The 10,530-nt window shown below is 54.7% G+C and overlaps 2 protein-coding genes across 8 annotated transcripts; both read right to left on the bottom strand.

Annotated features, from left to right (window-relative positions):
- Window positions 1–828: 828 nt before the first annotated feature.
- On the bottom strand, window positions 829–4,783 carry ATP6V0B (ATPase, H+ transporting, lysosomal 21kDa, V0 subunit b). 5 transcript variants are annotated; one of them, XM_011945818.1, is made up of 8 exons: window positions 4,080–4,783; window positions 3,281–3,329; window positions 2,956–3,039; window positions 2,750–2,827; window positions 2,471–2,540; window positions 2,306–2,357; window positions 1,914–2,104; window positions 829–1,141 (listed from the first exon to the last, which is right to left on the bottom strand). In XM_011945818.1, exons 1-8 carry the CDS (start codon window positions 4,144–4,146, stop codon window positions 1,115–1,117), a joined length of 618 nt encoding a protein of 205 aa, XP_011801208.1. In that variant the 5' UTR covers window positions 4,147–4,783; the 3' UTR covers window positions 829–1,114. The 5 variants fall into 5 exon arrangements, with proteins under 5 accessions (XP_011801208.1, XP_011801181.1, XP_011801218.1 ...); XM_011945791.1 differs by having other exon boundaries at window positions 829–2,104; XM_011945828.1 differs by lacking the exon at window positions 3,281–3,329.
- Window positions 4,784–5,814: 1,031 nt separating this feature from the next.
- DPH2 (DPH2 homolog (S. cerevisiae)) lies at window positions 5,815–9,189 on the bottom strand. 3 transcript variants are annotated; one of them, XM_011945770.1, is made up of 6 exons: window positions 8,846–9,189; window positions 8,460–8,572; window positions 7,979–8,202; window positions 7,099–7,782; window positions 6,836–7,012; window positions 5,815–6,755 (listed from the first exon to the last, which is right to left on the bottom strand). In XM_011945770.1, exons 1-6 carry the CDS (start codon window positions 8,990–8,992, stop codon window positions 6,631–6,633), a joined length of 1,470 nt encoding a protein of 489 aa, XP_011801160.1. In that variant the 5' UTR covers window positions 8,993–9,189; the 3' UTR covers window positions 5,815–6,630. The 3 variants fall into 3 exon arrangements, with proteins under 3 accessions (XP_011801160.1, XP_011801171.1, XP_011801168.1); XM_011945778.1 differs by having other exon boundaries at window positions 5,816–6,755; window positions 8,898–9,171; XM_011945781.1 differs by lacking the exon at window positions 7,099–7,782.
- Window positions 9,190–10,530: the final 1,341 nt, after the last annotated feature.

Raw genomic sequence — 10,530 nt, 5'->3', positions numbered from 1 at the left:
CGAGCCCGCCCTGCCGGCGGCGGATCCCGAGCGCCCAGGAGGCACAGACCCCGGAGCGGAGGAGGAAATGGGTCAGGCTGGTCCAAAGGGTGGGCTTAGAGGTCGGACGGGCGAGCGGGTGCAGACTGTCGAGTTCTTTAGCGGGGAGTGGGGATTGGATTGGAGCGCGAACTCCCCAGGAAGGGGACCTGGAGGTTGGGCAGACTCAGGCTGGGGGGCTAAGGATTTGTCAACTCTAATTGGACCAAGATTCAAGGTCGGCCAGCAGAGAGGGGGCAGGACCCTTAAAGGCGTGGGCTGGGGGTGGCTGGGGCTTCTATGGTAGCAGGAAACAGGGTCAGGGAAGGAGAAAAAGAGATTTGGACAGGGGTGGGAGGAGCTGCCGGCCCTAGGAACAAGGATCAGAGTACAGGTTTCTGGGAGGGGCTGCTACTGGGACAGGACCATCACTGAAGGCAGAGACCACTGCCTGGGCTCCAGGCCTCACAGGGACGGAGATGACGGTCCCCGAATGTACAGCCAGGTAAGTAGATGTTGTCAGACAATTGGGGCATTGTGGTCAGAGCCCTGAGCAAACAGGCCTAGAAGGACCACAGGCACAAACACACCCAGGGGCCCATATCTGCACACTCCCTCATCCCCAAACAAGTCTGTCTGGGGGCTACAGAGTCCTCCACCCAGCACCCTTGCCTCCCCATCCAGGAGCAAGCTCTGTGCAGATCAGAAGTGTGCAGTCAGAAAGCTGACAAGGGATTGGCATGAGGCTTGTAAAGGCCTTTTTACCCTTCCTCTGTGAACGGTGGCGCAAGAGGGCAACAGAAGCTGCACTGACCCAGACAAATACCAAGTTTATTTCACAAACACTAGGAAGATGGGTTGAGGGTGGAGGTGGGGGACACAGGTGCGCAGCTGCACAGAGTCATCAGCAGCAGCCTGCTCCCGGCACTGACAGCCGGCCTGGACTGCAGTGCCTCCAAATCAACACGCAGCGAGAGGTGAGTGCAGGGAGGGCCCTGAACACCAAGCCTCTGAAAGGCTAAGGGACACAGCTCCAGCTGTCCCAGGAAACCATCAATAAATAAGAGTGAGGCACGGCCCCACCCACACATATCATCTAGTCACCCATCTTCACTCTGGAGGTCTGCAAAAGAAGAACAGGAAAAATCAGGCAGGGACAGAGGAATACGTAAGGCAGTGACAAATGACAGAAAATGAGACCTAGCACATGGTTGGATGGAGAGACCACAAGAGATTTATGACTAACCAGGATGGACACACTGTGACAGACAAGGCAGACAGACGGGGACAGACAACCACAGAGTTACACTGTGGGACAGATGGAGAGAGGAGGCATATGGATAAAGCTAGTCACTAAGAGTCAACCCAGTCAAGCACCCACAGTCACACTCAGACCCTCAGGCTGACCCTTAGTCACAAACTCACACACTGTCAGACAGACTAGACACACACAATTTAGACAATGCTGTCCTACTGACAGGCATGTCACAGAGAAATACACATAGCTCCAAGAGGCAGTCAAACACACCATGAGAGACTGATATAGACAGACAAAATTCCATCCTAGTCTAGATCACGAATACAGACTGGAGGTACGAAGAGCATGGCAGATAAAATGAGAGAACAGAAAGAGGGAGAGACTAAGTGAGAGCTATACAGATACAAAGCATTAGAAAGGGGGAAAAAAAAAAAAAACCAGGGCTGTTGTCAGTGATACCAAATCAGAGACAAAAATAGCCCCTGCAGGAGAAAACCAGAAGATGGAAATGAGGAGGTGAAAGCTGTTTGGGGGAATCTATAGTTATAGATAGAGAAGGAGAGCACTTCAGCTTCTCCAGGAGGGTAAGGCTAGGTTGGGGACAAGGACACAGAGGCTCCCCAAGGGGATTCATCACCTGAAGAATTGCGACGATGACCCCAAAGAGGCCAATGGCACTGCCAAAGATCTCCACGATGAGAATCTTGACAAAGAGGCTGGGGTTCTGAGCATCGGCCAGGGCAGCCCCACTGCCCACGATGCCCACGCAGACTCCACAGAAGAGGTTAGACAGGCCTACGGTGAGGCCGGCCCCAAACATGGAGTAGCCTGGGAGGATAGAGAGGGGTGCAGTGAGGCTAAGCCAGGAATGGGGGAGATATGAGCCAATGGGGCCAATCCCCATCCCCACTCTGCAAAGCAGAAAAAGCAGGTGAGAGAATATCAAAATGGGGGTCCAAGCTGGGAGGGGAGAGAGTAGAAGCAGGCATGAAATCCCAGCATTTTGCATTCATACACCCATCCACCCACCTGCATGGTAGTTCCGATGGCCAATGGCCTTGGGGTCCGTGGCACTGAAAGGCTGAGGGAAGAAGAAAAGTAATCAGAAACTACCCTGATGCACCCCATCCAATCTCTAAGCAATGTGTAGAACACACCGGAATGGATTCCCGCCACCACCCTGGCCTTCCGTACCTCAGCCATGTTGCTAATGACAATTGCCATGATGATGCCGTAGATGGCCACAGCCTCACAGAAGATGATGCTGGTAGTGGTAGAGGTTAGGGGTAAGGAGTGGAAAGGAGAAAGAAATGAGAAAGAAACCATCCTTCCTGCCCAGTAAGTCCCCAGCAACCTTTCGCTGCTAACATCCCATCCACAAGGCGGCTTGTCAGAAACAGTATGTCAGATCAAACACACAGTCAGCGCCAACACAACTAGTTCTGACAAAAGTCCAAGGGCCCTGACACTTACCTGACCAGGTTCTTGGTCTTGATCCTGGGGGCCTTCACTCCTCCACCAATGATGGAGGAGCCAGTAATATAGATACCCCTGGTAGAAGGATAAAAAACTGATGAGCAGAGCCCAAGCTGTCACTGCCCTCAGCATGACTAAGACTCCAGTGACACCACCTGCCATGACTCAGCCCCTGCCCCCAGTCCCACCACGCCAGTACTCACCAGGCTGCCCCAACCACAGACAGGGAGATAGCTAGGCCAATGCCCAGGTTGGACCACATGAAGGGCGAAGTCTCCGTCAGGAACCTGTTGTGGAGGCAGAGAAGAAAGCAATTCAGCCCTAGCAGGGAAGTGGAGCACAAAATCTTGGCCCCCCAACCTCCCTTCAACCCCACCACCAGTTCTGCATGCAACAACTGACTGCATATTTCCCAAAGGTCCATGTCCCAGGCAGGCGGTGGTGTGGGAGAGGGACTCAGACCAGAGAAAAGAGGAGAGGCTGCAGGGCAGATGCTTCAAGGGGAATCCTGTCCCTGCCCTCCCTTACCATGCCACATCAAAGCGGAAGCCCAAATCAAAAATGGTGTAGCAGATTCCTGCAGCAGTGAGGAAAAAAAAAGTGGGTTACGGGCTGCTCTGTAGAGAGAAGTTCCTCAACCTAAAGTAGCAGCCGAACTGAAGGGCCGCGTCGAGCTGAAGGACCACTTCCCTGAAGGGGCGTCCTCAGGTTGCCTGAGGGGGCGTCCTCAGGCTGCCCTCAGGTGACAATACAGCTATCTAGACAGATTCTTGTGCTTAGGCCTCCATTTTCTGCCACTCCCTTGCTAAAACCACTTCCCAGACCAAGCACCTGTGCAGGCAGGATCGCCACCCGCAAGCCTGAATCCGAGGCGGGACCGAGGGAGCAAGCGCTCCAGCCAGGCCCCGCCAGATCCCGCCGGTCCAGTCCGTTCCGCTGTTTACCCAACAAGCTGTGAGTGGGGGAGGGCAAAGCGACCGGGAAAAGAGGAACCGGAGCAGCCGGCCTGTGACCAAGCAGGCCGGTCAGGAGCAAGAAAAGGGGGACGGCAGTGAGACGTGGGGGCAGGGGGAGACAGCGACAGTGGCAGAAAGAGGGAGTGCTGCCCTCGCGGCCCCTACCCTCCCGCACCCGCGCCCCTCCTCAAGCAGCTAGAGATCTGGGTCTCCTCTGTCGGGGCCAGAGGCCCTCGCATGCGCCAGTCCAAAGAGCCCGGGGTGCAGAGCGCGCGGGGGGCCAGTATTCCCCGCAGGCCACTTCCCCGGTGGGTTCCGGCCCGGCCAGCTCGGCCGCGATGCTGTCCCCGCCCGCCAGGACCCGGCCTCACCCACGGCCAGCGCGCAGGCCCAGAAGGCCACGAAGACCCCGGAGTAGAGCAGCGCTAGCCCCGTCATGGCGGCGACGGCGGCGGGGGTCGGAACCGTGGGGCCGGAGTTACAAACGCGTCCCAGCGTCCACCGTCCGCCCCGCAGTCTGTCCGCCCGCCCCGCAGCGTCACCTGACTCGCCCACGTGACGCGCCGGCACCACGTGACCCCACGCCGGTCCCCGCGCAGCGCCGCCGCCGGTCTAGAACAAGGCGACGCCGCAACCGCAGGCGCTGGGGATTGTGGTAATTGTAGTCTCGCGTCTCGGCGGAGGCTCGGGGGCTCTCTTTACTAGGAACTTCGACATCTGGCCGGTCCTTTTCGAGTCTCTCCACCTCGCCCTGCCAGCCCCGTTTTATTCTATAGCCTGCTCGTGGGCCCCTAAGGCGTCCTCTCTAGCCGTCGTGCGTCGTAGCCAGTGGCGGGTGGCGCCGCGCGTGCCCTCTGCCTCACCTTGCTCAAAGCGTCTCTCCGCCCCAGCGCGCCTGTTGGCTGTCGTTCCGCTGCCTGGCTAACACCTGCCGTCCTCCGAAATCGTCCTTCCGTCAAGCCTTCCCTAACCCAGTGGCAGGGAAGAGCGTTTGCTGGGCTCCCACGATGTCCTGGTGATGCTTATTAAGCTTCAGTAAGTTGTCACTCCCCTGTCGAAATGCCCTGATGGCTCCCATTTCATTCAGGAGAAAAGCCAAAGTCCTCACAATGGCCTGCTAGGCTCCCCCACGCCCCTCAGCTGATTTCACCTTCTAATACTCCACCACTAACTCTCTCTTCTGCCTGCACTGCCCTCCTTGCTATTTCCTTGAACGTGCCAGCCATATTCCCACGTCACTGCCTTTGCACTTGCTGCCTCTGCTTCTCCTAACTATCCATGCGGCTCATCCTGTAGCTTCCTTTCAGTTTTTGCTCACCTTCTTGAAAAGGCCTTCTCTGACCATTCTGTTTAATATTCCACCCCCCCTTAAAAGCTCCTCTGCTTCCCAGCTTTACATTTCTCACGGTACTTACTGATCACCATTTGGCATACCAAGTCTTTTATTTGTCCATCTCCCCCTGGAAGAATGTAAGCACCATGTCTTTTGTGTCACTCACTGCTATATTTCCAGTACCTGGCACAGAGTGTGTCCTCAGTACATATTTGTAGAACACAATTGATGCCCACTTTGTCCGGGTCACCCTGTCAGCTTACAGCTCTACCTCCACCATTAGACTAGGCATTCCCTGAAGGTAGGGACCACATCTCCTTTGTTCACCTTGAATACCCTAGACAATGCCTCCATGACAGGATTCTCAACAAATGTGGGGAAGAAGAGGCGAGTCTTTTCATTTCACCCCTCTCCACCCTTAGGGCCCAGCAACTCCACTTGCTTGAAGTACCCGCCATGTTGGTTCATGCCTGTGTTTAAGCCCAAATGTCTTTTTCACTCCTTTTCTCCTGACAATTATTTTTTTCCTCCAAAAGATCCAGCTTAGGTGTTATGCCCTCTGGGAAGCCCACTCTCAGTCCTTGTCAGGTGTCTCCTGTGGCATCCGGCTGTCCCGGGGGCTTCCCTCCTCCCAGATAGGGCTGTTTCACTGTATGCTGACTGCATATTTAACTCTCTTTCCAAGTACATTGGAAAGGAATCTGGTTAGTTAACATCTACATCCCGGGACCTGTGCAGGACCTATAATATTTCATGAATTAAAAAGAAACAAAGAGAAAAGCTATCTGGTTTATTCAGGTTGCTGTGATCTCCTTGAGAAATAAGAGTCAGTATAGACCAACACTGTCCGACAAACAGAACTTTCTGCCATGATGGCATATCCTGTAGCTGCACTGTCCCCTCATGTGGCTGTCTGAACACTTGAATGACTAATGTGACTGAGAAACTGAGCTTTTAATCTTAATTAACTTAAATATAAGTTTAGCCACATGCACTTAGTGGCTACCGTACTGGACAGTGCAGGTCCAGCTAGACCAGTGGTTCTCAATTGAGGGCAATTTTGCCCCCTCAGAGAACATTTGCCAATGTCTGGAGATATTTTTAGTTGTCACAATTGGGGGAGTGCTTCTGATGTCTAGTGGGCAGAGGCCAGGGATGTTGCTAAGCACCCTACCATCCACCGGACAGGCCCCACAACACAGAATTATCTGGCCCCAAATGTCAAGTATGAGTTTGAGAAACCGTGGTCTAGACTGTCTAGCACCTGCCTTTTGACAAGGACAGACCCTCAACTGGAGACCAGGAACTGGGATTGGCCAAAGGTCCTGGGCTGCCCCCAGGAAGACAGATGGGTCCAGAGGCCTCAGGGAAGTCCCTAAGCCCTTTATTCCATCAGCCAAACAACAAGCATTTACTGGGCATATGCTTAGCTTGTGTCAGTGCCAGGACAGATCAGAGATGGATCCTATCCTCAGTGAAGGGCTGCCTGCTCTCCCTCCTTCCAAGGGGGATGGGAGGTTGGTGCAGGGAACACTAAAGGTCCTAGCAGCCATTCATAAGTCCATCTATGTCTCCGGCCCCACATGGTATCAGCCGTTTCCCTCATCCTCATAGGCGATGGCAATCCCTCGTCTTCCACTCACAGCTTCTGTCACTGGCGTCTGACCCAGGCGGGGCTCCAGCCCTTGCCAGCTCCGGGAACTAAGGAACGAGGCTGTAGAGGGAGGGGGCTCAGTCTGAGTGCACTGCATCTGGAGAAAGAGTTCAGCTGAGAGTGGAGACTTGTACATTTACCTGCAGGACTGCTCTCAGCCAGCTCCAGCTGGGGCCGTGGGGTCAGGGCCAAGCTTCCAGAATCATTTGATGACTTCCAGGCAGGTGGGGGTCGGAGAGCTCCAGTAATGAGTGACACATCTGGGGTTTCCCACAGCTCTGATTCAGGTGGTGGGAGAGGCACGTGGAAGGGAGAGCCTGAAAGGGAGGAGGAAAGAAAATCCATACTCACCCCCTGACTCCGTGCCCCAGGTTTCCAGCTTAGGCAATGCCCCACTACTCACCAGGCAATAAGTCTGCATAATGTGTGAGGTGGGGAGCCAGGCCTGGAGGTGGCCAGGCAGGGTTGCAGGCAGCTTCCAGCTCACATGGTGCCAGTATAGGCCGGAAGAAGCTACCAGAAAGCTGGGGGGCTAGGGCACCCAGAGGACAGGCTAATAGCACAAAGACATCCACCTCAGGGAAGTTGGCAAGCTTGGCGGGGGTGGGCCGCCCCAGGGCCAACACATAGCTACGCTTGCCGGCAGCCTGAGTCAGGTTCCGCAAGTGGGCCAGTGCCTCACGGTGCTGGGCTACACCCAGTGTGCCTGCCAGCAGCCCTACAACACGGGCATCTCTGGCCCTCTCTACCAGATATCGTCTTCGTGCCCTTAGCCGTCCAGCCTGGGCACCCTCATCCTGAGTCTTCCCTGTATCTGGGCAGCAGGAGAAGAAGGGTCGACCTGGTGCCCACCCCAAAAGCAGCCGACTCAGGTCTGGGTCAAGGTCTGGGTCAGGGCTGGCCTCAGAGCCCCCCACATAGAAGGCACCATACTCTTCTAGACGCCTCCCTGGGGCAAGAGGGAAGTAGCGCCCAAAACGCTCCAGGGGCTTAGGCTCTAGACTCAGGGAACCCACTGGCAGGGGAAAAGCTGGGCTGGAGACTAGCAGGTCCAGGTACCGTGGGCGCAGGAGAGTAGCCAAAGCCTCTGGAAGAGAAGGAGGTAGTGTTGATGTTGGAGCCTGGCAAAGCAGGAGCTCCCTCATCCCCAGGAGACTAAATATGACCCAGTAGGCTGGAGCCAAGCCCATATCAAGAGTTCTATGGATGTATATGGAAATGGGGAAATTAAGGCAGAAAGCAGTTGGCCCACCCTTTGTGCATACACAGGCAAAACCCCTTACCCAGGGCATGGGCACAGGCCGGCTCACTCAGCAGCACCACAGGCGCTTTGGGGTCTGGGTTCTGGGCCTCAAAGGCCTTGACGCAGAGCTCCAAGGCCACAGAACGTTGACCAAGGACGAAGGCGACGGGCAGTGGGCAGGCTGGGGGGCTTAAGCAGGCAGGGCCAAAATGTATGAGAGCCTGAGCTCCAGCTTGCTCAGCACCCAGCACATCCATGCAGCAGCTGCAGGGGAGATAGCGTCAGTGAAACGGGTTTTCTTCTGGAAGCGAGTTGCTGTCATCACTGGAAAATGTGGTCAGTGGATAAAATGGTTTCATTAAAGGAAGACATTGTCAATGAAGGGAGCTAGCATCAGGAGGGGAGTCATTACCATTATCATCAAGGAGAAACACCACCATTGAAGGCAAACACTGTCATAGATGTAAAACCCCATGAGCCCCAGATCCCCAGGCCTGGCCCACCTAAGGCCAAGTTCACACCTGCCGTAGGCTGTGTCCCCCAGAATGAACATCTTTGACCCTGTCGTCTCCTCCAGTTGTGCAGCCACAGCCACAGCATCTCCCAATAGCTGGTCAGGGAACTGCAAGGCAACCTATAAGCATAAACCATGGAGTCACCGACAGCCTCTCTCCCACCGAGGGCTTCTTTAAAGCAATATTCCAGGAGCTCCCACTCAACCTTCAAAGCCCCCGGTCCCAGAGGTGCACTCTGCCCCACGTAGTAGGTGGAAGGGAGGGGTGGTCAACGCGCTGCGGACAGACTGATTCCCCCACCCTCTCGCCCTCACAAAATCCCCCAAGATCCGGATCCTCTGGGCGACCCATCCCCACAGAGGCCAGCCATCCTTCCCTAAGTCTGTCCTTACTCGTTCACACCCCAGGTCGCGGATAAATCCAGCGACTCGCTCCAGCTCGTACACTCGGTCCAGGTCCGGGAGAGGAGTGAGCAGTCCTGGCACCCCCGCCTCTCGCTGCAGCGCCGCCTCGGCAGGGCTGCTAAACATCGACTCCATGAGGCACAGCTTGGGTTGTGGGATGAAGCTGTGGGACAGCTTCGGGGCCTGAGTCCTCAAGAGCAGCACTCAGGGGATCAAAATCGCCTTGTGGGGGTAGGGAAATCACAGTCGGCCTTCGGCCAGTGGGCATCCCCTTCAGCCATCCGAACTCCTGTTTCCCCGCTACACGTGGGACTACCGGGGAGGTTACTTCCGGGTTTTAGAGGCGTGGCTGATAACGATTTTGCCAATCCTAAATCAGCACAGCTCCCGCCTTCCAATCCTTGCCACCAAGCCCCGCACAGAGAACCAATGTTCTGCCTGAGTCCCAGGCCAGCCGGAAGTGCATCGGGGAAGGCGCGAGGCCTTGTGGGCATTGTAGTTCCCCTGGTGCTCCTCTCGGGCGCTGGGAGTCCAGTTCAGCCCACCCGCGGCCATCAGGAGCACCAACTTCACTGTTAAGCATTTCACGTGCACGCTATCCTCTGGGCAGTATCACTGCATAATTCTTTCATTCATTCTTTATTTTTGACAAGGTCTCGCTATGTTGCTCGGACTGGAGTGCAGTGACGCGATCTCCACAACCTTCACCTTCTGGGCTGAAGGCATCCTCCCACCTCAGCCTCTTGAGTAGTTGGGGCTACAGGCGCGCGCCACCACATCCAGCTTATTTTTGTATTTTTTGTAGAGACAGGTTTTTGCCATGTTGCTCAGATTGGTCACCAACTCCTAAACTCAAGCAATCCACTCACCTCGGCCTCCCAAAATGCTGAGATTACAGACTTGAGCCACGGTGCCCGGCCACACTGCATAACTTTAAACTTGGTGCCGACCGGCTCAGGTTTGAATATTGTGCTTGGTCACTTGCTACTGAGTATCTTAGGAATGTCTCTATGCCCATTTCCTTATCTGAAGAATGGGGAGTTGTGACAATAGTACCTCTTAATAAGATTGTTGTGAGGGTCAAATTAATTTATCTACAAAACTTTACAAAGTAGTTCTTTGGATATCACATGCAGTGAAAGCATTGCTATTTAATCAGCCAAATACTGAGCACTTACTGTACATTAGGCACTTCATTTTTAGAGTTTACAGTCTTTGGAGTAAGAAATATCCCGAATGGTACCAAGGACATGACTGGCACATCGTCAGGTCACAGGAGATGCTTCGCACAGCCCCAGCCATCCTCAAACACGCTGCTTCCCATCAGTACCCCCAGGGCATACCCCATAGACCTCTACCCTCCAGCTCCTCACATCCCCACTACCCCCCATGTTTACTCATGTGCAAACACTCTCACATGCACCATCACTTGAAATGCCCTCTTTACATACCTCTGTCAGACAAGAAAACTGAGGTTCAAAGAGACTGCCTGTGTAATAAGACACTAATTCAGTGGCACAATCAGCGTCAAACCCAGATCTACTGAACAGGGAAGAGGTGGGTGGAATGTGGGAGTAACCAATTCCCCATCACCCACAAGGAGATCGAAAGCTCAAAGATAAAAGTGAGGAGAACTCAGTCCTGCTCTTCAGATCTTACTGAGGAGAAGCCTG

Source organism: Colobus angolensis, unplaced genomic scaffold (genome assembly GCF_000951035.1).
Source record: "Colobus angolensis palliatus isolate OR3802 unplaced genomic scaffold, Cang.pa_1.0 Scaffold106, whole genome shotgun sequence".
NCBI classification, from domain to species: Eukaryota; Metazoa; Chordata; class Mammalia; order Primates; family Cercopithecidae; genus Colobus; species Colobus angolensis.
The sequence above is the reverse complement of the archived record's forward strand: the minus strand, read 5'-3'. Positions and strand labels throughout refer to the sequence as shown.

Coding starts and splice junctions, on each gene's coding strand:
- ATP6V0B (XM_011945791.1), bottom strand. CDS start 4,146: ATGACGGGGCTAGCGCTGCTCTACTCCGGGGTCTTCGTGGCCTTCTGG. Junction 3,040..3,280: donor TTCCGCTTTGATGTGGCATG/GTAAGGGAGGGC, acceptor CCTCCACAACAG/GTTCCTGACGGAGACTTCGC. Junction 2,541..2,749: donor AAGACCAAGAACCTGGTCAG/GTAAGTGTCAGG, acceptor TACCACTACCAG/CATCATCTTCTGTGAGGCTG.
- DPH2 (XM_011945770.1), bottom strand. CDS start 8,992: ATGGAGTCGATGTTTAGCAGCCCTGCCGAGGCGGCGCTGCAGCGAGAG. Junction 8,573..8,845: donor GCGACCTGGGGTGTGAACGA/GTAAGGACAGAC, acceptor TTATGCTTATAG/GTTGCCTTGCAGTTCCCTGA. Junction 8,203..8,459: donor GGGGACACAGCCTACGGCAG/GTGTGAACTTGG, acceptor TCTCCCCTGCAG/CTGCTGCATGGATGTGCTGG.